General features: G+C 40.5%; 1 protein-coding gene across 1 annotated transcript in view; it reads right to left on the bottom strand.

The window, feature by feature from the left end:
- The window catches only part of ITPR2 (inositol 1,4,5-trisphosphate receptor type 2), a 590,339-nt gene that overhangs the window by 101,701 nt on the left and 461,674 nt on the right, over positions 1-26,964 (bottom strand). The window contains exons 46-49 of the mRNA XM_075551968.1: positions 18,002-18,109; positions 12,637-12,829; positions 9,431-9,556; positions 3,020-3,195 (exon numbers count right to left, since the gene is read on the bottom strand). Of these exons, the coding sequence (XP_075408083.1) occupies positions 3,020-3,195; positions 9,431-9,556; positions 12,637-12,829; positions 18,002-18,109 (603 nt within the window). The remainder of the gene's footprint in view (positions 1-3,019; positions 3,196-9,430; positions 9,557-12,636; positions 12,830-18,001; positions 18,110-26,964) is intronic.

The raw sequence follows: 26,964 nt of genomic DNA, 5'->3' as shown, positions 1-26,964 counted from the left end.
GAATGGTAATGAAATATATAACATCCATATGACTGGAAATATTGCACATTTACCTAAAGAGGCTCTCAAATACTTGTAATTAGATTGGAAAGTATTACATTATACCTACTATATAAGGTGTATGTTGACATTTGACAGAGTAAGATATTAGTGTTAATTACGAGTAACCAGTAACGCAGAGTGGAGAGTGGAAAGAATAGTGTCCTAGGTGAGAAGATGTGCTTCATGAGGGAAAAAGAACCCTTTCATTCTTTAAGCATCCAGACCATCGAGACAACCTGTGCCCAAAGCAGTGAAGCTAGCTGCAGTCCAGGCAAAACTTAGGTTTTTAGAAACAGTACAGATAATAACCAATTCAGGTTCATAATAAGTAGGAACCAGTAATAATAAGTGCTTAGAAAACAGACTAAAAGACGACTTTTCTTCCATTTGATTCCTTTTCCATTAAAGGGAACTTTCTAGTTTTGCTGCAATTAGCCTTCCCAAAGCACCCTGGGGGAACAACAGTGCCAAGCTTGCTGCTAACGGACAGGTTGCCTGTTTGCACCCAAGCAGCAGTTCTGCTGGAAAGGACTGGGAGACTGGCTTCCATAAGGGAGAAAGCCCAGGAGCCCCAGGGGGCAGCTCTGCTCTGTCACGTGGGATCGCCGAGTCAGCCACGGACTAGAGGGCACCTAACAGCAGGCTGTCCCCTCAAATGATGCAGAAGAACCAGCTCTTCATTCTGTCTCACATGAGCACAGCATTTTTTACAAAATGACCTAACATCTTGGTTTTCGCAATAGACAGCTGCATGCTATTCTTTATCTCCTTACATATTCTTGGTCCAGGGACAAATGAAATGCAAACTGGTGCGTCTGAGGCATAAGCTTCTGGAACACAACCTCTAGCTCTTGGTATTCTCAGTGTCTGTTATATAACAGGAGCCTGGGAAATGTCTGTGAATCTTGGCCCAGCTCCACATATTGTTCCATTTCTCAAACTTGGATTTTCTTGTTCTGATTAATGTCTTATTGAGATCCACTTACCGGTTATATTATTTGATTCTTCAAATAATTTAGGTCAATATTCAATGTAACATTAAAAAGAAGTCAAAAACACTGGTATAACGTTAGAAGTTAGATACATTCAGGTTCTCTAAATGGTTTCCTTGGCAATACTGCAACTTTCGATTATTTCCAAAATGTTAAAATATAAGTTCAGTTTATGTCAACAATTTTTAGGTATTAAAGTACTAAAAGTAAAGTGTTAGGGACTGAAGCACATATGGAGCGTGAGGAGAATACCATTCTATCTACATGAACGTAAAGGCCTCTGCCTGCAAAGAAATCCGTCACTTCTAGCTAGACCTCTTTGTACGTACAGTACGCTGTCTTTGTTAGCAATCACTGACGAACTACTGGTGATTTGGTTGCCTGCGTGTTCTGTTTCACTCAGTCACTGCCACTGAGTCGATGCTGACTCAAGGTGATCCTCCAGGACAGGGTAGAACTGCCCCTGTGGGTTTCTGAGGCTGTAATTTTATGGGACTAGAAACTCCCATCAAATCAATGTTGATCCTTGTGGGTCTCAGAGACTGTAACTGTTTATGGGAGTAGAAAGTCCAGTCTTTCTTCCTCTGAGCTGCTGGTGGTTTTGAACTGCCAACCATGCGGATTGCAGCCCGAAACATAACCACTACACCATCAGGGCTTCATGGGAGTAGAAAGCCCTGTAACTTCGTGGGAGTAGAAAGCTGGTGCTTTCACACTGCTGACCTTGCAGTCAGCAGCCTGACACATAACCAGCACACCCCCGGGGCTCTTTTCTATGAACCAGGAGCTTTCCTACACATCTCAGCCCATGCTTAAGAGTGGTGATATAAGAAGAGTGAAGAAAGCATGGAATGGGCCATGTCAGCTCAATCTTATCATGTTCCAAAGTTTGGTAAACTGCCGCACTTATTTACAATCAATAAACATGTGCCATGAAGTTTATGTCTGGGCAATGCACATGTGTAAAAATATAAGGATAATCATGCACTTACCCATTAATTTATTTGCAAAATATTCTTTGAATACCTATTATATTTCAGACATTGAATTATCAATTATTATCCATAGCAATTGTACGAAGGGGCTTCAAAAACTTGGAGGAAAACTTCATTATCCTTTAAAGCCATTTCGCACTAATTTTGAAACCCTTTCCTATCTGCTACAGGAGAAAATAGTTTGTGTACAGACACTAGAGTATCAAATGGTGCTAGAAACCAATAGAAGGTATAGAAAAAGACAAGTATTCAGCAGACTTTTCAGAATTATTTGATTACCTGGTTATTTGTTCATTAGCTAGCTTTATCATTTAGTGTCTCCTAATATCTTTTTACAGTTTTTCCACATAGAAAGCTATCTAGTTAATCCCTTAACATTTTTGTCTCTTGGGTACAATTATTTCTATAAATATTGATCTCATTAATTGAAATTGTCCCTGGTCTACATATCCTAAATTTACCTAAACCCAATTTCAAAATGTGCTCTTTTAGTCTGGTATTTAAAAATTTGATAAAATAAAAAAACTAGACAAAAACTAATCTCGTCTGTATCTTTTGTCAGTTTAGAGATTTTGTTCACATGGTTCCTCACACGACAATCATTTTTCTTCGATCGGTTGATAAAGGATATTTCCTCCTAAAATTGCACTGGGCAGAGCTTCCTCTTTCTGGGGTGATGGAGAAGCCAGGCTAGGATACTAGCAGTGACTGAGTCACTTTTTTGTCAGCAGTTGGAGGCACAGAGCACAGAAGGCATTCACATTTCATTGGGTTAAATGGATTGAATTGATTGAAGAACTGGGCCACGCCCCAAAGCAACGTTCTTTAACAAATCAAATTTCCACTTGTCTTTTTTCACACTAAAGGCTATAAAAATGAAATTCTGATTTATTTAGATTTACAATAACTTGGAACATACTGCACATAGAATAATGACCATTTACACTTAATATGCTTTAAAAATCATAACAGTACAAAACAAGTACTTACATTAGCTGCACCAAGAAGTATTAAAGTAGGCCCCAGACCTATTGTATATATTGATCTGAGCATTATTGACACAAGAAATGGTCGAATCCCCACGGGTTTGGAGAAGAAAAACAGCATAGATGTGCAGACCGCAACTGCTATCCAAAGAAGAACTGAGAACAATGGAGAAAGTGTACCTGCAAGATGCGAAAGAATATTGTTTTTTATTGAGAACAAAACTAGGAAATGTTAAGATCTGTGCTGCTCTGTCTATAAAATACGAGTCAAGCCAGAGTACAATGAATTCAAGATGGCCTGCTCTGCCCTTCATAGTTAGAGGCGACCTCTCTGAACACATTCTTCATGATTCCATTTCCAGAAAATGTGCATTACTTGCAGGCTGCTTAGAATTCACTGGTGAATCCTCTCTCCCAGGAAATCTGGAAGCTGCTCCTCCTTCCCACGGGGAGCAATTTGCTAAATACTGTTGACAGATGTGCCTCGCTTGGGAGCCTTACATTTATGATTAATGACCATTAAATGTACAACAAAATCATGCATTTCCCCATTCCTTCTCCTGTTTTATAATGACCATGCTTCTATATTATACATTCTTTTGAAGAGTACAGAAGGCTTTAACACAAGCCCTTGTTACAAGCTTTAACTCAAAGCACACAAGCATATATACAGCAAACACCTATGAAAGTCACAACCGGTGTAAGGTAGAAACCTTCTGAGAAGGAACCTGCAAACATCTTCCAGTAAAACAAGTGATTGGAAAAAAAAGTATGGCTGCACCCTGCTAGAACTTGCAAGACCAGGAAAAATCCGCCAGTCCCACGAGTTCTGGCTTTCAGATGCACATGCATGTTCATGTGTGACTATGTGCACGAAAAGCCAACTCTGGTTCTAAGAAACAGAACACTGCTGTACTGCATCATTAGAAAACAAAATTTCCAAATGTCTTAAAATGAACTCCACTTGGAGATAGTCTCAAAGGAGACTATCATATTCTAAAACATGAATCTCCCTATTAAAAAGTCAAATTCACTAAAGTGTGCAAAGACATGTGGATTCATAGAACCCCTTTCTGAAAGTTACGGGGTGCTGCATGCGCAGAAGGAAATTAGAGGGCAGCGCAGTCGGATGGGTTCAGCCCGGAGACCTCAACCCCCTGTCTGGAGGCTTTCTGTCGGGGCGGAAACCACAGAGTGGAGCCCTTCCCATAGTTCCTCTGGCAAATATTCCAAGATTGTTCTTATCTCCTTTGGCCACACCTCTTTTGATGATTTCTGAATTTCACTTCTGAATGCAAAACATCTTAGGGACTTGTACATGCAGAGCCTTGTACTACCATGGGGTTATCTGGACTCCATAAATGAGTTCTAGAAAAGCCCTCAGTTCACAGTGACTGTGAACAACTCTCAAAAGTAGGTAAGAAAAATTGTCAGGCTTAAAAAAATGTGAACAGCATTAGCTTAGACATGGTTTTTTTGGGCAATGTGTGCTCATATTTTTCTTTTAACAAATGTTGATGAAATGAGATTGGGAAGCAACCTTGTGGATCTTACAAGATTGCTCTGGTGATGGGTTAAAAAAGGAATGTCTCTCTGAAATTTGCCTTCAATCCCTGTCCTCTAATATTAACATGATGTGTACCCAACTCATGTTTATTATGATGTAAACACTCAGGTCTGCGAAATAACCTGATCACTATCTTGCCTTCAAGGACCTCAAACAGCCCAATGCAAGCTAATACCTTCAACGTTCCCCCCTATTGTTGGGATTTCATCGGGATCGATAAAGAGTGCTGGAAGGGTAAGAAGCAGTGGCTTGCCGACCTCAGCGCTTGGCATGGAGTAACAAATAAATACTTGTTGACTAGGTAAAATGAAACATATTCTGCAGGCTTGTTTTGAGCAAGTAAGTAAGTCCTCATTTATAATTCCCTCAAGTTGCGGAGCTTCATTCTTAGAACTATTACAACTGCCACTATCTTTAGACTTCTAGCCAGAATGTGACTCTTCAGCATAATTCAAAGGTGATGTCATAGTCCGAGCTTTGGCCCCAATAGATAGTCACACTCTGCATCACAATAAATACCCGATAAGCTAACCAAATCTTGTCTACGCTTTCCTGGATAGCATCTGGCTTGCTTGTTTCCTCTTCATTAAATAAAAATGGTAAACCATGCACGCATCTGTAAAAAGAACTCATGAGGTGTCTAGCAGAGTGCCTGGTTCATATACAACCCCAAATCCATTGCCATCAAGTTAATTCTGACTCACAGTGACCAGACAGAGGGCGTCCCAGACTATCAATCTTCACAAGAGTAGACTGCCTCATCCTTCTCCCTGATGGATTTGAACCCCTAACCTTATGATTAGTAGCCCAACACCTTGCCCCAGTGCCACTAGGGTACAAGATGATATTAAATAATTATCTGTGGAATGAATAAATAAAAGTAATTTAAAAGTATTATTGACTGTGAAGTTTGTAATTAGCTTTAATAACAGCAGTCATATTGATTTCTACCTGACGATTTAATTGTCAAAAGAAAAACTACATAGAAATCTCTTTTATAAACACCAGAGAAGACAGTGAAGAACATCAGAGCCAAATTTTACATCTATTCTGAAAATCTTTATCAATTTTAGATAGTACGCAAGTATTCTTTTTATAAGGAAAAACTTAAAAAAAACAAATCATTTTATTCGGGGCTCTTAATAACAATCCATACATCAATTGTATCAAACACATTTATACATATGTTGCCATCATCATTTTCAAAATCAAAACCTTTCTTAAAGAATTGATTCTACACTTTAAACATTTTAGGTGTTAAGAAGTTTCTCCCTCATTAAAAAAAATCATACAGCAAAACTAGACTACAATTCATATCATGAGACTCTTCTCTCTAACTTCATATTGATCTGCTTAGAGTTTCCTATATAGAAAGATGCTATTTTTATCTGCCCACTTCTCTCACTTCCATCTGGCCTTTCACTGTCATGTGGCCTCACGTGAGGCACTGACACAGCGGCTGCAGCGACAGACTCGAGCGTGACAACTGTGAGGGTGGTGCAGGGCCAGGCAGTGTTTCCTTCTGTGGTCCATAGGCTGACTTTGAGTAGGAACTGACTCTACACCACCTCACTATCTATCCTCAGACTGAAACAGGTACCCATGAATACATGGTGGACTGCCTTTACTCATGTGTCAGTTCCTTGATAAAACGGTGAGCTCCTAGAGACAAGGGCCACTTGACTAATCTTTGCATATCGAGAGACTCCCCCAGTGCCTCGTCCATAGCAACCAACTCGCAATAGTTACTATATGTCGGATAAATGAAAATCACCTTGAAGAACTTGTTTTCTTTAAGATAAAGCAGTTGATGGAAAAAGAGTCACTGAACAAAAATATCCTGATATCTACTAAATATATAAGAAATATATATAGTTCAGTAGGAGCCCTGATGGCTTATGGTCCTCATTGGGCTGCTAACCAACAGGTGAGCAGTTCAAAGCCACCAGCTGCTCCATGGAGGGAAAGAGGAGGCTTCTTACTCCCATAAAAAGTTACAGCGTCGGAACCCACAGAAGCAGTCCCACCCTGCGCTGTAGGGTGGCTAGGAGTCAGAATCTACTCGATGGCAGTGAGTTTGTTCTTTTGGGAGTTGTATCAGAAAACCTTCTGGATGTGTACATGTATATGATTTTCCCAGCAATTAGAGCAGAGGCCTCAGGTACCATGAAAGTTCATATTACTAGGTAAATTGTCTCTAACGTTACTGGTAAACCCACCTAACATTCAGGTCCTTCTTCATATATATGATGAAGGTGGTCCAGTGTAACATGCCTGCCATTAGTTTGAGTCCACCGCCACGGCTACTGTATCAGCCCCTCTCATGGACAGGACGGCCCATTCTAGCTACTAGTCTTTCCTGATCACATCACCAAGGCAAGCCGCAGAAAGCTTTGCCATTCTTGTTTCTAAGGAACATTCTGGATGCATTTCTTGTAAGACAGATTTGTTTATTCTTTCGGCAGGCCTTAGTACACTGAATATTCTCCAGGAGCACCACAGTTCGGGGGCATTCATTCTTCTCTGCCTTGCTGTGTGACTCTCCACTTTCACCTGCGTGTGAGGTGACGGACTAGATCCACAGTGGCGTCCTTGCTGTTTGAAACCTCGACAAGGTCTGCCCAACCCGATACATATTTCAATTTCTTGATGGATGCTGACTTTTGTTTCAAGTAAAATGAAATAGCTAACACCAGAATTCTTTCTCTCTGTATCATGATGTTTGCTATTTTTAATCAGTCCAGTTGGGAGGCTATGTTCGCCATATTCAGGTATTATACCTACTGAAGACTTTGCGCATCGTCAGTGAGCTTCCGGGAGCTGCTGTTCTTATCTACATTACTAGTACAATTACTAAAAGCAGAAGTGTTCTGCTCTCCGCTGAGTGAACACGGAGCAGATGCTGCCCGTCATCACACTGTTCCATGTAGAGCAGGTCTCAGCGGAAGCTATTGGCGAGCCTGGTGCTGGTAAGGGGTATTATGGAACGGGACTCAGGGAAAATTATGTCCTCTTTGAAGGGGAAATGATCTCTGTATGCTTCGGATCCAGTCATTCATTTAGAAAGGTTCTGGATTGAAGATAAAAGGGTTAATTTTCTCCTCCGAGATCTGTTGCTTGCTGGGCCTCCATCTCATTACCTGGTGAGTATTGGCATTAGGCCATTCCCAGAACTCTGCATCTCTAAGACTTCTAGTAACCAAGACTCTGCAATTTAATCTCAGGCATTCTATGTGCAGATGCTACTAATTCATTCTCTCTTGCTGAATTTCTTTCCTCATAAGAGCTACATTTTTCCCTGTCAAGAAATACATTGCCGCCAACTCAGACCCAACACAATGAAGAGAAAGCTGACCCACCTCCCTGCGTATTTGCAACTTTCCCATCATGGGTGGTCAAATATTTGCTACATTTTCTACTGCTATTTAACACATCCACCCACTTAAATGGAAATATTCTTATTTTATTACTGACATGTCTTCCAAAAGTATCCATGAGAACTCAGACAGACTACAACTAAAAATTCAAGCTTTTCACATCTCTGTTACCTACAAGGATCTACAGATTAGAGAATTACTACTGGGCTCCCACTTCCCTTTCTTCTGACTGCTAGTTCATTTGAAATAGAGCTAAATCCATGTGGCTTTCATCCGACCAAACTTCATTGCATGAATTTGACCCAGGACCAATACATAGGGTCATATGTAGGGCTGCTATGGGTCAGAACAAACTCGATGGCACCTAACAACAATAAACAAATACAACTACCAGACTTTCTCAATATTTACCTATATTTACCAATATTTACCTATATTTACATTTAATCATACACTCTAGGTAAGCAAACATTATTACATTTTCACAATATCTCTATGAATAAATGAATTATAAATGCACTTCATGGGTATTATGTGCTAATTTATCTTATCCTATTTCTAGGAAACAAGGAAAGTCAAGCCATTCATGTTGTTTTACTAACCCATCCCGAGCCATTTATCTGGTATGTTCCCACAGGCCTCAAGCCCATCATACACTTTTCTGTGCACTTTGCTAAACATAAAAATAAGAGAATTTCCCCAGTCCCATCCTGTACTGTAGTTGTCCAATTGCACTTACAATGGGACAATTTCTCTAGTTCTTTGCTTCTGTAAAAACACTCATATTATTAGTTTAATAAGATTAATTTTATGGCAAATATCCTTTATTTCTTGACTATAATAGAGTCGTCTTATGTTACATATTTTTAAAGTTGAAATTTTAAAAGTTTACTTTTCTACTTATTATCCCTACTATAAAATCAGGAGGTTTCGGGTTACACGCATGCTCAGTATAGAGACGCTGAGCAAAGCAGGAGGACAGGATCGAGAAGGAACTGTGGAGCCCACCTTGAAGGTAGTTAACACGAACCGTTTGACATGCAGCCCGCACCTGCTTTGTCATGTTCCATAATTAAAACGAAGCAGTAAGATAAAATGCTTTGGGAAATAATAGTTAGACAATAAGAACAAAATATTGTCCATCCCTTTATTTGCCAATATCTAGTTCTATTAACTTTTCTGTATGACGGGCTTCAAACGTTTGGAGAAATAAATGGAATTACATAATAATGAGGCCCCGTACGTATGAGCTTCCAAGAAGATAACATTTCTATTGACCATATTTTTCTAGCTTCCTCCTTGGTCAGCTATCATATTCAGCTTCCCTTGTATCCTATTTAAAGTGAACGCAGAAACATCTATTGCTCAAGAAATAAGCTATTCTCATTTCGACATGCTAGATGGGAAATACATTGAGTATTATTTTTAGAACCTTCAAATGCTTCTAATTTAAAAACAGACAAGCACTTGCCTTCATCTCCATCATCTCCAAATGGGTAGAAGAGGGCAACAGCTAAATTGATGAATACAGCCAGGTTGAAGGATATGCTCCCCCAGAGGGAGATGTGTCTTGAGAACCAGAAGAGGGCAGGGTTATCTAGAAGCAAGCAACACAATAAAACAGAAGAGAAAATGACATTTTGACGTCCGCACACAAGCCCTCCAGAAATAATACTTACCATATATACTTATGATAAGCCGAGTTTTTCAGCACAAAAAAATGTGCTGAAAAATGGGTTTGGCTTATACACAGGCAAGTGTCATGAATGGATGTCATCTGGTCAAGCCCAACTAACAAAAGGAGGAAATCTCATGAAGCCTGACATAGAGTTAATAGCAAAGTGGGTTCGAGATGCATGGGAAAACATTCCAGAAGACATGGCGCGACGTGCCTTCCAGAAATGTAGTATTAGTAATGCTATGGATGGCAGTGAAGACTGTACTTTGTATGAAAATGACAGCAGTGATGGTGATGACGGCGATCTCAGTGAAGACAGCGTCTATGATGACCTCACACCAGCTGAAGCTCTGCACTTGGATACAGATGATGATGAGGAATCCAGTTTTGAAGGATTTTCACTCTTTACATTTTAGCTTGGTTGCTGATTGAGCTCAGGGAATAGTACTCTTAAGGTATCATTGTTGATACCTTATTGTTTTTGTTGAACCTATTTTCCACTTACTGTGCAGGTTTACTAATGTTAAATGACTTGTCCTTTTATTTATGTTTTTATTTAAAATAAATATTTAAATACATCACCCCACTGATGTCTTACTTTTTAGTAATTTTATTTTCATTTGTTTTGATTACTGAAACTCACCAATAGCTTCTGCATTTTCCACCCTAGGCTTCTACTCGAGTCAATCAGTTTTTCTGTTTTCCCAGGTAATAATTAGGTGCCTCGGCTTATACTCGAGTCAGCTTATATTCAAGTATATATGGTACACACATTTTTGTTAGTTGTGAAAGCATATTTAAGTAAACTTCTATTATGGTTTGTTTCAGAAAGCTTATTAAAATAATCAGGCTCATAAGATAGTTTTCCATCTGGTAACCATCCTAGAATTGTGGGTAATTTTTCAAGGCTGAATGTGGTCAGAAAAGGTAATTCCATAATAATTCTCTCTAATGTCTCCCTAGAGAAGATTAAGGGAAAGCTGGCTTAGCCTTTGCCTGAGCCCCTTTTTTAATGGAGCGGTATACAGCCCTGCAGAACTCGGTAAAATTGATAAAGTGGTCCCATTGCCATACCGCAGAGTGAAGTAGAAGACTACAATCATGTACCAGCATTTTCATCTCCCATGAAAAATCCTGTGACGGGGTCACGGTTGTCGGAAACTCTAAAACTAAATAGCCTGGAAGAGGACGGTGTACTGGGAACCTGTGATTTACAATATTACCTGACTTGTAAACCTTAATGCCTCCTGAGACTTTGCTGGACTAGAAACAGAAGCAGCAAAGGAAAGATGCAAGAAGAAACGCCAATAAACGGGAGAGGGCTTGCTAAGCATTTTCAGAAAAGGGATCCTGTGTTTGTCATCAGGAGAGACTTGGCAGGTGTATCCCCCGAACACAGTTTATAGGAACAGAAAACGATTTTTTCCACCTCTCCTAAATAGTTGAACAAGTATGTAAAGAATGTCGGTTTGGATGGGAGAGAAACACATAGCCGGCCCTGGACAGGGTCAGGCCCTGTCTGTGCTCTAGCTCTTAATATCTTAATACCAGGAGTAAAAGGTTGGATTTAATGGAGGGGGTGAGGCACATCAATATTCTAGAAATTATCAAATGATCAGATTTCTGTCATGGGAATGGTGGCCTTTAGTTACAAACTGCACCCTGCCTCAATGCATCTTGTTTGCCTTCTCTCTAGAACAGTTGTTCTTGACCTGTGGGTCACGACCCCTTTGGGGGTCGAACCCTTTCACAGGGATCCCCCGATTCATAACAGTAGCTAAATTACAGTAATGAAGTAGCAACAAAAATGATTTTATGGTTGGGGTCACCACCACATGAGGAACTGTATTAAAGGGCCGCGGCATGAGGAAGGTTGAAGACCACTGTTCTAGAATGAGGTATTCTCCAACTGGCCTCTGAGGTATGATTAGAAACATTGAGGGAAAGTTCGTCCTTAATACGATAAATGCAAATGTGTCCTGAATTTCTAGAAAACCAGAGGGATGGAAGCATTGTCAAATAGAGGCATTGAGAACGCACAGCAAAGCTGCTTGTGTGGACACCTTTCCAAGGGACCAAAGAGACCCATTCTTTTTGTAGGGGCGATGAAAAGACAGCCCTTATCTGAGAACACAGCCTGAAGTGAAATATGTAAACTCTCTTTTCTCACACAAACTTAGATATAAGTACAGGCCTGCTTCCCTTCACCGCACTCCCCTTGATCACACTGCAGACCGTGCACTTTTGACAAATGTTAGGTCGGTAGCAACTCGTGTCGAGCAAGTCAATCAGTGCCACTTCTCAACAGTAGCTCCTCACCTGGGGTCTCTGCGACATGACACTTCAAGTGTGTTCATCATGCGGTTGCACACTGAGTACACTGGCACAAACACAACTTTCAAATGCACGTGGAAACTGTAGCGGGAAACGTGGCTTGTTTATTGCAATATTCACCTTTCTTTTGCAGGGATCTGGAACCAAGCCCACAATAGCTCCGAGGGACGCCTGGGATACAATTCTGTTCATTTTAACTAGAAAATTATAACTCTGCTCTATTTTGACCATAAGTATAGCCCGATTTTTAATCTGTTTGATTTGAGGAGCTAAAGATATGTTCAAAGAAACAACCACACAGGGACAGCCCATGACGCAGGGACTTCAACCCGGCAGCTGTGCATTTTCTCCATCAACAGTTGAAACATACAGCTAAAACCCTGCACTTCATAATATTTACAGATCTGTAGGATCATGACTAAGAGATTAGCTAATTAGTCAGTGGTTTCTGTTTCCATTAAGCCGCAGGTGTCTTGGCTCAAGGTATAGACTGAGCTTACAGTCTTGAGCCTGCCTGCCCAGTGATTCCTCTAATGTTGGGCTGGCAAGAAATTAAAACAATTCAAGCGAATTGTCAATTGCTGTCATGTGTACCAAAGTATCGATTCATCTAGCGCCATGCACAGCATGAACCATTTCAGTTCCTTGTCGGCTCTAGTACTTACTCCTGATTTTCTTCTGCCATTTCATTTCGCTGTAGAGGTCTTCTGTTTGCTGGAAGAAGTCATTCACCTTGCTCCCCTGTTCGTCCCTCTCCGTTGTGTTGAACACACGGCACTTGGACTCCCGAGTGAGGTATTCGCAGATATTAGGGACGGGAAAAACGATTTGCTCCATGGTCCTGTCATGACGAACAATCTGAAAATATTCATGTGTATTTATTTCAGTTTGGGGGACACAAATTAGCCTAGTAGACTATTTCTTGTTTTTAGCTTATTAACGAGAGGTTGTTAATACGGTGATGGAAAAAATATGCTGGCTTAAAATAGTTTTTATTGTCCACCTTTACTTAATATCATTGGCTCTTTAATTGGAGTCTTGGTGGAGGTCATGTTACACATGGGGCTGCGATCTACAAGGTCATCAGTTCAAAACTACCAACCACTCCTTGGGAGGAAGACGGAGCTCTCTACTCCCACAGACCATTCCAGCCTCAGAAACTCACAAGCGAAATTCTACCTTCTCCTAACAGGGTCGCTATACGTCAGTATTTCCTTGTCTCTTTAATTAATTAGTTATTTAGGTACTTTAAACTAATTCCATTACCAGTTTTTGTTGAATATGTCAGAATACAACTTGCTCCATGAGGTTTACAGTGGCTAATGTTTCAGAGGTGGATTGCCACATCTTTCTTCCAAATGCCTTCTGAAGGGGACGCAAACCTCTCACCTTTGGATGACTAGCTGTTTGGAACAGCCAGGGACCCAAATGAATACTATACTTTATCATGAATAACAAATACCAGGATCTCTCATTTTTTCCAAATCAGCATTAAACTTCTGCTACCCATTATTATTTTCATGAAAGTATAGCAGTAACTGGGAAATTCTTAACTGGAAGCCATCTTCCCTGCACCACTAGACTATCTTAACATGCATCTTATTCCTAGCCCATCCTTCCTAAAGACATTATTGGCCGGCAAATCATATGTGCAGCATAACGTACTCTGGGTTCCACAGGGAAAGGTTCTTTAATCATCAGAATGTTTTCTCAATTTTAGTAGGTACCAAACCAAACCAAAACAGTAGATAGGGGCCCTGTGGGTTTCTGATGTAACTATGTGCAAAAATAGAAAGCAGTATCTTTCTCCCATTGGTAGGTATACCATCAATTAAAATATATACCGATATGTGAAAATTAATTGTTTGAGATCTTAGTTATTGGGTATCTGTGATGGGATAAATTCAGACATAATACAGGCTGAACATTTTCAAGTGGTTCCACTAAACCTCAATAAATTACATCTGAGGTGCACCTGACCTGAGCTGTGGTATTTGCAACCAACTCCGAGGCACGTGAAAGCTCAATCATGGCCTAATGAATTATAAGTTGGTTGCAGACCACAAAGTCAGCAGTTTGAAACCATCAGCAGCTCCCTGGGGAAAATGATGGCTTTCTACTCCTAGAGAGAGTTACAATCTTGGAAACCCGGAGGTGCAGTTCTATCCTGTCCTAGAAATGACTCAATGGCAGTGAGCGAAGACTTACGAATGTCTTTAACTCAAATGGCTAAACAAAATTCTCACAGTAGATCAAAGGAACCACAATGCAACACCCTGAAGAGCAGAGAGGTAGCTTTGAGTAATAAAAGGCACCTGACCCACCCCCACGGAATTTATAATTGTCTCAAATGCGCATGAAAGCGGCTGAAGTAGGAAATTTGAAGAATTGATGCCTTTGAATTGTGCTCATTGGTAACGAATATTAGAATTAATGTGGACTGGCAAAAGACCAAAGACAGCTGTCCTGCAAGTGAAGGTGGGGAGACCCTATCTCATGGGCTTTGAATGTGTTCAGAGGGGCCATTCCTGGACAAGGATATTATGCTGGGTCAATAAAGAAAGAGTAAGATTCTCAACAAGACAGACTGATGCAGTGGCTGTAACAGTAGGCTCAAACACAACAATTGTGAGGATTATCATAAGCCAAGCGCTTCAATTCTGTATGAAATATGGTTGATTCTGGCATCACATTTAACAAAGGAGACTTATAAAGGGGAAGGAAAACTGAAGGAAAATGAACATGTTAACTTAAAAAAAGATGGATACTTTGTCATTACATTTATTTGGCAAATACCTACCTAGTCCTTGGGTTAAAAGCACTGAAAATTTCAAGTTAAAAATTTTGTTTTAATCCAGAATCACCTCAATCTGTAAGCTTGGAGTTTAGTAAGCCTGATGCTCCTTTAAGTGCCAGAGGAAAGCTATCATGGCAGGAGGAGAGTACATGTGGAGGACAGTAACTACTAAAGGACAGATGATTCACACGTTCTAAGTATCACAGTCGTTCAACATTGGAACGGCATTCCTCTATCGTAAGAAGTCAGTAAGGCAGAAGCAAGATCGTCATAGAACACTTCCTCCAAGGGCTGGTGATTAGACCAGGGAAAGCCCAAGTCCTTCCTATTACCCAGAGTCTGAGTCAATGACAGAAACTTGATGGCACAGGGTGGTCTGAGCCCAGCAGCTGCTCCCAGGAGCAGCGTGGCTCCGTAAGACTACAGCCTTGGGAAGCCTGCGGAGCAGCTCTGCTCCATCCTATAGGTTTGCTAGGCTTTGAGATCGACCAGACAACACGGGGTTACATGCTTTCCACAAACTGTTTTTAACAATATTCTTTGTTGTTGTTATGTTGCCGAACAGGGCTGACTTTTGGAATACAAAGAAAATAGAGATGAGACCATGCCTAAGATGAAAATGAGACATGTAAAGCTGGTAATGACCCTGTGATAACATATGCTAACAGGATGATCCAGGATGCTGGAAGTACCAAACAAAAACCTCACTCACTGCCATCGACTCAGAACAGGGTAAAACTGGCCCGGGGGCTGCCAAGGCTGTAATAGTTTACAGGTGTAGAAAACCGCATCTTTCTCCCCAAAAAGCAGCTGGTGGATTCAAGTTGCTGACCTTACAGATCACCACCCAATGCATAACCACTACACTACCAGTGCTCCTATGGAAATACAGTGAGAGGACACTCATGACTGCCTGGACGAAGGAGAGGAGGGGAGGCGGCTTCTCTGAGAAGGCACTACGATCTGCCTTTTAAATGAGTATGTGCAGTGTTCACTGGGGGAATTTATATCATGGACACTAAGCAGTCCTCTTATCCCTGGACTTCTATATCCCATATCATAGTTGCCTCAGTGTTATCTCAACATTTATCTAAGAAAAAACAAATGCCCTTCCCTTGTTACTGCTCAATAGTCTCTGCTAGGATTCCCATGTACGACACTGAGTTCAATCTATTTATTCAAACCATAAATCTGGATTGTTCACGCCATTTCCCTTACTTTGCATATGAAATTCAATATCAAGCCTGGTCAGTTCACACACATGCCAATCGGTTGTTTTTGTTGCTAGATACCATGGAGTTGACTGTATCTACGCACAGGAGAATGAAACACTGCCTGGTCCTGAGCCATCCTCACAGTTGTCGCCATGCTTGAGCCCGCTGTGACAGCGACCACGTCAGTCCATCCCACTGAAGGCCTTGCTCATTTTCACTGGCCCTCTACCAAGCATGATGCCCTTCTCCAGGGGCGGTCTCTTCTGACAACATATCCAAAATAAGTAAGATGAAGTCTTGCCATCTTTACGTCTAAGGAGCACTCTGGCCGTATTTTCTAAGACAATTTGCTGAGCTAACCATTTTAATAGCACCATTTCTCACCTTGCTATTTCAATATGCTCCCATCTGATCTGTCTGCATGTATTCTACCCATTCTCCTTCCAATCCTCTCTTCAAACAGTAACCAAATGATTTTTAAAGCAATTTCTCTCCTAAACCCTCTACATCCTTCCATACTTTTCCTTCAATTTGTTTCTTCCCCCTGACATTTCCTGCCCAATCTTTAGTAGGAAAAAAACTCCTATTCAATCTTTAATATATTCTCAATAGTAACATTCTTAGTGCAATTGATCCAGAAATTTTCCAACCACTTAATGAATATTTCCTCTACATTTGTGCGGCCCTATGTTGACGCAATTGTGGGGAGGGTTCAGGACTGAGCAGTGTTCCCTTCTGTTGTACATGGGGTGATTTTGGGTTGTTACAGACTCAGAGGCCCCCAACAACAACATGTTTATACACTTATGATAGGATGTACATTCTATATGTGTGAACTAGTAGACACTACGTGTTCATTAAATATCCCCTGAATGTGTATTTAGAGCTAAATCTCTCCTCACTGAAATATCAGTCACTAACAACAGTCCCGAAGCTCTCTGGTGCTGGCCTTTCTGTCTGCTGTACCCCAATCCCTTCTGGTCTCCTAGATTTGCCCTTTGGCTCCTGGGATTCTTCCAGGGAACTTCAAGGTTTCATAATCTAATTATATCGATTTCTCCAACTTCCTGGCTTTGCAGACTCCTGGTTCCCAGCCACCTGAGATAGCTTCCTATGTTTTTGCAGTTGGTCCAGCTTATGGTTCTACCAGATCAAGTTTCCCATGACTAGGGTTATGGGATTATTAGCATTTACAAATGTGAGTAAGGGGCCTATTGTGTAACACAGCGTAATGTAAAAATGTTAATTATTCCAAAGGTCTGGCAATAATAAACAACAAAGTACACTGATTATATATCTCAAGTGTTAATAGCAGTTATGCTCATCATACACTTGACCAAAAATACAAAATATTCATCAATGAGAATGAAAGTATGTCAGTTAGGAGTGACAAGCGTCAATTACTCGGCTCACTTCTTGATGAGCTCTGCCGACTCATGTAAAAATGGTACCATGGCTAATAAACGACAGCCACATGGGTCTCTGGGTATGCAGTGATCAGTCTCTGTGGACCCACAGATTCTAGACTGCCACCAACCTAGAAATTTCTCCTGGGTGTGGGGGGGGGATTGGTGGCTGCATACTGAATATGCAAACTGTAGAACCTATGCAAATTGATGCTACAAAACTAAGAGCTTTTTGGGGTGTCTTCTGTGTTTCCCTCACTTTTGAATATTTTCTCAAGACACGGAATCTTGATTATCTCTATTTCAATAAGCCTTCTATAGTTTTTTTTTTAAAGAATCCTTTTCTTGAATGATAGCTACTGTTACGATAATCCCATCTTCAAGACATCGCTGTTCTGCAATGATTGCCTTGGATACAAATTTTTTTTTCTTTAATTTTAAATGCAAAGAAAATTTACATATAATTCAGATTTAAAATTTTCCAACTCTGAAAAACATACACACCAGCTTCCATAGACCACTTATATCTCAGTTTTTCAAGCTACACTTTTATACCATAAGTGGCCTGAGAGAGAAAGTAAGTCGTTCCCTTCCAGGGCAAATAGATGGTCACCTCGATTTGCGCAGTGTGGTTAGCGTAGTACTTCAGGGCCTCGTCGCCTTCCTCGGGGTCCGACCCAGGTTTGAGCATCTGCTGTAGTAGTTTGTTGTGACGGGCCAACTAGAGGGAAAGAAAGAAGTTTCAGATTTTTTCTCCCTATTCTGGGGTCACACTGTGAGATTACCTGGACACAAGCTTTTTCTACCTGGACACAAGCTTCACAGATCGGAGGTCAATGATTACGAATTGCATTTCAAGAAAGTAACTCTTTGAAACTCATTAAAAATGAAAAGACAAGGATCAGCTATTATTAGTGAGTGAATCTTATACTTTTACTGGGCGACAGACATGCTGTCAGCATGAGCAGCTGTGCCTTGGCCAGTGTCAGCGCTCAATTAATGCTCATTAATTTATACCTTTAGTAAATGGATAATTGGGCCAGGAGCAAAGTGCCCACAGTAGTACATGCATGGTATTCCTTATAATAAATTAAAACCACATCTGGCATTAAGAAGACACCGGGCAACAGTGAGGACATTCCGTGTATAACAGCGCCAGCAGCTCCCACGGTGCTCTGTGCACTTGCACATGGGAAGGTGGTTGTACTCTAGAGAGTCGCTCTTACGGCATCTAATCAGAGGTCTCTATTACTAGTTGGTATGAAAGTCCTACATTTCTGCATATTTCTATGTCAAAATTGGTAGGGATCAGAGTTTAATTGTAACAGAAACTAGCATTAAAAATTTTTAGAACTCACCATGAAACATTTAAAATTATTCTAGCTAGAAGTGCTCTTTTCTGTCACTTTGCTGTCTAGGGTATTTGGTGGCGAATTCTCTTGCTTGGTAGCTAATTGATAGGTAATGCCTCGCATGTCTCTTTTATGGTGGTCTTACACACTTCGTGGCATCTTGTAATGTTTTTAACCCTTCAACTCTTCTATTTATGCCCCAATTGCCTCAAGACTGATGGCAACATTAACGGCCATAAAGTTATTTCATTCCTAGGGTACTTCAGTGGCCTCCAGGCAGTCTCTTCAGCACCTGAAGCACATGGCTTCAGTTAGCACCCATGCTCTTTGCACGCTGAGTAGGCATTCACAGGTTTCAGAACTTGCACAAGGATGGGCCAGAGTCATAAAAAAAAAACTTTTACAAGTTTGTGGGGAAAATTCATGATCTTATGATTCTATTTTTCTAAGAACTTTCTTGAAGTTCCCTCGTATATTGAGGTCATCCGTGTGATAATTTAGACAATGACCCTTCATAAGGTCATCTTGAAGGGAGATTAGAGATACAGAGAGAAAGACAGAGAGAAGGTCCCAGGCACTTCAGCACAGACTAGAAAGGTGACTCAGGTAGGCAAAGGCGAGTGAGACTGTTGAGGCGGTGAGGCGGAACAAGACTGGTCAGGTCAGGCGTGCTGGAAACCAAGTGAAGAAAGGATTTCAAGGTAGAGAAAGTGGTGCTGCTGAAGCAAATGAAACGAGGACTGGGAAATGGTCATTGGTTTCAGGTACTTAGAAGGCAGTTGGTTTGGGGGAGTTACCAAGAACATAGTAGTCAAAACATGGCATGAGCGTCAACGTAACGAATGAGTGAGAGAGCATGATATCTCTTGAGAAAAATTGCTGAAAAAGAGCCAAGGAGGGGGACAAAGATGGTAGCTACAAAGAAGGGATACAGAGTGGGTTCTTTTAACATGGGGGATTCATTTTCATAACTAGTTGATGTTGAGAAGGCAGAGACACCGCTCCAGCCGCTTCCGACTAGAAACAAAACCCCTGTCCGTGACAGCAGAGAACGTGGGCACACAGTCAGGACGGGCACTTGTGATGACCGGCACATGCAGACCTTCTTCACGGTGACTTTGAACATGTTCGTGAAGAGGAAGCTTCTGATAGGCCTGCGAGAGGTGTTGGAAATTTGAGGAAAAGAAAATATGGAGCAGGCAGCAATGGAAGTGTCAGACGGCTGAGTATTCCAACCCACGTTCACTGCCATTAAGTCGGTTCCAGCTCACAGTGATCCTGTAAGGGCCCACAAGGCTGCGGATCTTCATGGGAGCAGACAGAGACTCCTCTGCGGAGGAGGAGCTGGCGCGTTCATGTCACTTGCTCATCTTGCCCAACACTCGCCCCCAGGGCCACGTGGGCTCCTGGAAACAGACAGCCAAGGGTTCGCGGTGAGGCAGCACGTTTGTGTTCTGCTTGGTTCTTCGATGACATTCAACTTCCCGGGTGCGGGCATAGTGAGATTGACTGGGACATGTGGTTTTGCTTGGGGAGGACCACAGCAAGGACACACACACTCAAGGACAAGCGAAGAGCAATAAGCAAATTAAGAGCCTATGTAAGGAACTGAAATGAGGCTCTGGAACTTAACTTGAATAGAGATGGAAGCGAAGCCGGGAAGGCCAAGGAAATGGTGGAAAGAGAACGGATTCTGAAGCTGAGATTCTACAAGGAATGTCAGTTAGGAAGTGCTTGTCAGTTGAGTGCTGGAACTGGAGCCTATTGGCATGCAGGCTGGTTTTAGGTGTGGCCACATCTCTGTACCTGAAGCGCTTCTCACAGCGATGCACGATCCCCGTGCTCGGACGCATCGTCTCTCTCACCTGGAGCACGACACTGCCTCGTCATTGGTCTCCTTGTTCCCCTCTAGCCTTCACAGCCTGCCCTCAACACGGGATATAGAGCAGTCCTTCCTGGTGGTCAGAACCAGCCTCTTTTACGTCCGGGTATGTCCTATGTCTGGCACCTTAGCATGGCCAATAAAACCAAGCCCAAACCCCCTGTCATTAAGTGATCAGAAACCACGCTTGCAAGATCAACCCACTTGCCTCCTCTGGCACACTGATTCCCATTCCCTGCTTGGTTATTCCCCACAGCACTTCTGACACAGTATTTTATCATTGATCTGCTTCCTAAGTAGCCTCCCCCATAGGAAAGTGAGATTACATTTTTTATGGACATGGGTTTTCATTTGTTTGTTTGTTGACTGTTATATTTCCAGGGCTTAGAATAGGATCTACTCAACACACATTCGATCAATCAATTGAATTTGAGCATGTGAACTCTTAAAGTCTCAAATAATCGGTAGCTTTCCATGACAAGGCAACAGTGGTTTGAATCATATTTTATTAACATTTTTAAAAAGGTGTTTTTAATTTCTTCCAGTTGCTTCATAATGTCAAAAATGGCTATGACTATTTTAAGAAACCAAGTGTTATTCGAAATGATGTCATTAACGAGAATGGACTCAAGAGAGTAATTTTCAGTTAGCTCCCTCACTAACAAGACTTCAGACGTTCCCCTTCCCCGTAGTCTTAATGAAATGATTCCACAAGTGTAATTTCTTATGAGAGATAACAGGGACTCTAAAAGGCACTTCAGAACAGCTAAACCTATCCTCCTATGTCAACATTTTAAAACAGCATTGTCTGGCATGATTTTGTAAATGATCTGTACCTAGTCTAGATATTGTGAAAGATGTAAGTAGAAAGAATGGTAGCATTTCTCTGCTGAACGTATTTCCCTGATGTCCTTTGGAACTGCTGGAGCCTGGTTTGCTCTTCGTTGGGATGTGGTCACTTAGCACCCCGGCCTGCTCACCAGGGAAATGTCTCACGTTGCATCTTAGTTACTATTATTTCCCTTCAATGGGCGGCAATATCCTCACAGAAAGGGTGGGATCTAATCCACCGCTTTATTCTTGGATCAAGAACACCACTTGGGCCATAAAATAGCTTCAATGAATATTTTTTTAATCAATGGAGAAAAGGACTAATTGAAGACATGTTCACTATGTGTTTATCTCTCTGCTTACTCCTCTGCAAAAGACAGCCAAAGAAATAAGGGCAGGCACCGAATGATAAAATAAACCTTAGTATTTGCAGAGTAAAATTTTTAATTTCCTTATTTAATAGTTACTCCTGTATTTAAACTCTTCACTCGATTTAAACTTTTTGGAAGGAAGTACTGGCCATGCAATAAATGTCAGATTGAACCCTATATGATAAAGCAAACACAACACCCCTACAGTATGGGAGGGATTGTAAAAGTTGAAGGAAAACTGGATTTACAAAATAATGGGAATTTTTATGACCTTTTTAAAAACCCCTTGTGTATACAAAAAGTTGAGAATTATCTTGACGATTCCTTAGTTTTTAAAAATAACTAATACCAATACAGATCTTTGTGCACAGTTTACTGAAAGCACCACACAACTTTGCAGAGACCAATTAAATTACGTGTAATAGTTTTCTAAAGATTAGTCCACTATTCATACATTCTCATGAAAGGCATATTCTATAGAACAGCAACACAGCCAACATCAGCAAAGACGTTCATTTCCTCGGAGGCAGGCTCTCCTGTTAGCCACATTTTTCTGACTGTTCCCTGCGGTCTTGCCTTACCAGAGAGACCACGGCACCAACAGAAGCCAACCGCATCACTTACCATTACGTACTGCGCAAGCCAAGGTGAGAGCACTTGGCAAGCGTCTGCCCGAATAGGGCGCATCTGTGGAACCATATCACAATGAAAAACATAATTTAAATCCTAATTCAACAAGACCCTGAGCGGAAAACACCACCAGCAGCTAATGAACACGCTCAAGGGCAGCTGTCTCTTAAACTCCAACTTTACTCTTAATGGCGATGCTGACAACTGTCCATGTCAGCTGGTGCTACCGTACAACATCGGGCAGAGGATCATCCAACAACCAATATTAGTACTAATAAGGGTCTACTTGGGCAACACCGACTATTAAAATGACAATATCCTTTTAATCATTCATCTTTATTAGCCAAAATAGTAACAGCTGTTTTTTTGTAGGTTGTTGTTAGGCGTGGTCGAGGCAGTTCTGACTCTTAATAACTTTATGCACAACAAGTGGAAGAATTCTCCCTTCAGGCACCAGCCTCATCATTGTTCTGTCTAATCTCATTGCTGTAGCCACAGTGTCGACCCATCTCCTTGAGGGTCATCTTTATTTCACTGACTTACTCTCCCAGGGATGATGTCCTCTTGGGGGACCTGACTGTGCGCATAGCACGCCCAGAGCACACGAGATGATGTCTTGTCCCCCTCATTTGTAAGGCACATACATTCTGGTTATATGTCTTCCAAGACAGATTTGTTGGGTTCATTTGAGGGGAAGTTTATAGTACTTTCAATATTCGTCACAAGCGACATAATCCTAATGTACTCAGTCTTCTCAGTCTTCTGCATTCTTGTTGGGAAAATGGGGTCAATATTTGGCCTACCCACTTATATGTGATGCCAAAAGGTTCTTACAAAACAAAAACCCCAAACTCTTACTACTTCATTATTACAACTAGAAAGAATGACCTGAGAAAACAGGTCATCACACATAATAGTAATGTGCTCGAGAAAAATGTGATATAGCTCCTGGTCATATATAGGAATATATATGAGTGGAAAGGGATCAGAGTATTGACCGGTCTTGATCCTGATAATACAATAAAAATACATCCCTCACAGGGAAAGATTGCCCAGAAGGGCTAGGAATTCTGTCATTATATGCGCAAAGAAAAAGAGAAAAACATGCACATTAGTAATAATGACATATTTGAAATACAGTTGAATACATATGCAACACTACATAGAAAGCAAAAAGTATACAAATGTAAATGTACATAAAACATATAGACACTCAATAGTAAAATCCTTATACATGAGCATGTATACCAAAGCAGAGCCTGAGCGATATCATCCAATTTGTAAATGTCAAGATTTGGGGAATACGGATGACAGATTTAGGGTGTTTTTTCCCCTTATTATTAGTGGTATTCCTTATTAAGCCATTTCACGTTTCTATTTTTAACATTGGGCTCTCACTGTTCAATTTTGTTTGTGTCCAAGTAAAGATGGATTAAAAATAATAATAAAATCAAGAGACTGCCTTTAATTATATGCAACCATAATTATTCTTTGGCACTCGTCATTGGTGGAGCCTTTGCATGTAAGTCCCACCTTTATTAAGTGCCAAACTGTGACACAGCTGTGACACAGCAATAGGCTTTCCAAAGATCAAAAAACGAGCTTCCACCAGAAGTCTTAAAAATTGCCTTTTAGATGTTTAAGTTCATAATTACATATTTCTCTAACACCCAATGCTGTTCTTGTTTGAAAGAAATCAGCAGGAGAGGCTTTCAACTAGTCTTGTTTATTCAAACATGCCTAAAATTCAGAAGCCCTGCTTTTTTCCTGATATTTATTTTATGATCCTGTTATATGCAAAGCATAGTTTCAGCATCTGTGGGATTAAAGAGATAAGTAAGCCTTTTCCCTCCTTCAAACAGCCTACCTGGGAAGAATTCAGACACGTTTGAGATTAAGATAGTCATTAAAGAATTATAAGGAATCACATTTGATTGGTGGGATGAAGAAAGCGATCTCCTAAGAAATGTACCTGATAAAAGTTTTAAAGAATGGGTAAAACGTTTAGAAAGGGGGTAAAGCGCATGAGATGAGGAAGTCATTCTGGATAGAGTAAGGGGTCTGGGTGAACAACATCAAGAGCGTGGAAGGTCTGTGGTGTATGCTTAATAGTCCAGTTGGCTGAAATGTAAAATAATTTTAGGGCAATACTAGATAGGACCAGAAGTGGAATTGGAAAGTCTCCTAAATGCCTATGTTTGGATAGAGAATACAAACCATAAAGAAACGTTTCTCTTAATGGTGGCAAGATAACTGAAGTCCTTGTGCCATCCTTTTAGAAAAGGAGTTTGGGGATTTGAGTACTTCCCTGCCAACGGTGTCATCTGTCCAGACCTACTCTCAGTGCTGTGACAGTCCTTGACAGGGAAAAGAGCGCCCCAAAGAAATAGCTGTCCCTCTAGGGTACTGAGGCCAGAACCACTACTCCGCTAGGGTTGCCGCATGTTCAGAGGCTTTCTCTGAAATTGGGATGTGCGACCTCAACAAGGAATCCATCAGGCAAAGGTGTTGGCATTAGATATTTTAGGAGGAAATTAGGAGCAGCTATTTCTAATAGAGCAAAACCCCACCCCTAGAGGTGAAGTATACTCTTGCCGCTTTGGTCAGAAAACTCAGACACTGGGAGACCTTCAGAAATACCCAACGTAAGTTTCAGATGGAACTGTCTGCAAGACACTTGACTACAGTAGCAAGGAGGAAATCGTACAGTTTCCCAAAGGAGAGAGATGTGGTGCTGGCTGGCTCAAGAAATGGGGAGAAGAAATGGGAAAGAGTGCAATAACTGGACAGTGGGAAGTAGACAAGATTACTGATTTGATGCAAAAGGGTAGAAAAGAATGGGAAAAGGAACAAATAGTACACTCAAAAATTTTAGTTCCCTTTACTTAATTTTAGTTAATTTTACTTTTAAAAAAATAGTTCACTTGAAATCCATTTATATTTAATAGCAATATGTAAGAAGGTAGTTTTTTCATGAAAACAATTGATGAACAAAATTATCTTCTAATATAAATTTTTTCTGCAGGATAAAGTCAAATACATTTTTTAGTTTCACGTGTCCAACTAAAATAGATGTACACCTTCTACAACTGCCACACTTCAGAAAATACTAATCTTAGGATTGTACAAAGAATGTTCTTCCAGATTGGGGCTTATCTCTGCTAGATTGTGTTATTGTTGGTAGCTTTCTTCACACTGCTATGTATACCTTTTTTATATTGAAAAAAAGAATTTTAAGAAAAATAGCCTTAAAAATATTTTTCATACAAAACTTAATGGTGTACAATGCTTAAATATTTCTGCTATGAATGTAAGAATACATTCTGATATATTCTGCAACACTAAAACTGTATTTAAAAAAAGGAGGACCTGATGCAGAGGGCTTAAGTGGAGAGCAAATGCTTTGAAAATGATTAGGGCAAAGAATGTACGGATATGCTTTACACAACTGCTGTACGTATATGTATGGATTGTGATAAGAGTTGTATGAGCCCCTAATAAAATGTAAAAAAACTGTATTAAAACAAATAATCTGTAGGTCATCTTATCTGAAACTAGTATTTCACTAAAATATTCTAAATTTATAATTGGTGCAGTCTTTTATTCAAAATAGGTAAGATATTTCAGTGTGACAGGGAAGTAAGAGAAGATTGCAAGGCTATTTTAAGTTACTGTAGACATTTAGTGGGGTTACACAAATTTCACACAAATAAGATAAAGGAGGTAGTAACTGATTTGTGGGAACCCCCAGATAGTGGTTATGCCTTTGCTATGCAGAATTAACTAAATAGAGTTATATCTTCAGACCTTATTTCTTTTCAGTGCAAGTAAAGACATGTCTGTGAACTTTCTGGCTCTCGTTATTCCTATAAAGGAAGTAATGTATTTTCTTCCAACCCAGAGACGAGCGAGGATCACACCACCTCAGTTGCTTCTTCAAGCATCCAGAAATAAAGTTGCTTAATATTTCCCATCTTCAACATATATGCCCCCTCTCCAATAATTTTTTTTAAAATGTGGTTTGAGAAACACTAACTGAACACAAGGATCCTTCTTCATGGTAATTCAGGTGATGATAGGTGAACATGAAGCATTATTTGTTTGATGATGTTTGTGTGCTTCCCTTGCCTAGAATATACATTCCAAGAGGACAAGGTTGTGTTTTGCTCACTGTTTTAAGCTACACATGGAGAACAATGTCTGGCACAAAATAGCTGCCTAATAAGTACTTGCTGAATGAATGAATTAATGAATGAATGACTAGATGAGTGGGTGGATAGATGGATGGATGACATAGGTGGTTTTCTTTGTGTTAGCTCACTTTTTAATATTTAATTTTCTGAAAGAGTGATTTTAAGAAAATGTCGATTGAATTGTAACACTAGTCATCTGTATCAAATATTTCATTTCCTAGTTCTGAAATAAATGAGAAACTTACTTACAAAGTAAAGAAAATAGGAATTATAACATGTCTTTATCAGCATAATGATTCTCTCACTATTTCTGGTGA

The sequence above is a fragment of the Tenrec ecaudatus genome, chromosome 6 (genome assembly GCF_050624435.1).
Source record: "Tenrec ecaudatus isolate mTenEca1 chromosome 6, mTenEca1.hap1, whole genome shotgun sequence".
Taxonomy (NCBI): Eukaryota; Metazoa; Chordata; class Mammalia; order Afrosoricida; family Tenrecidae; genus Tenrec; species Tenrec ecaudatus.
Note: the sequence above shows the minus strand (reverse complement) of the source record. Positions and strands in the feature narration are given on the sequence as shown.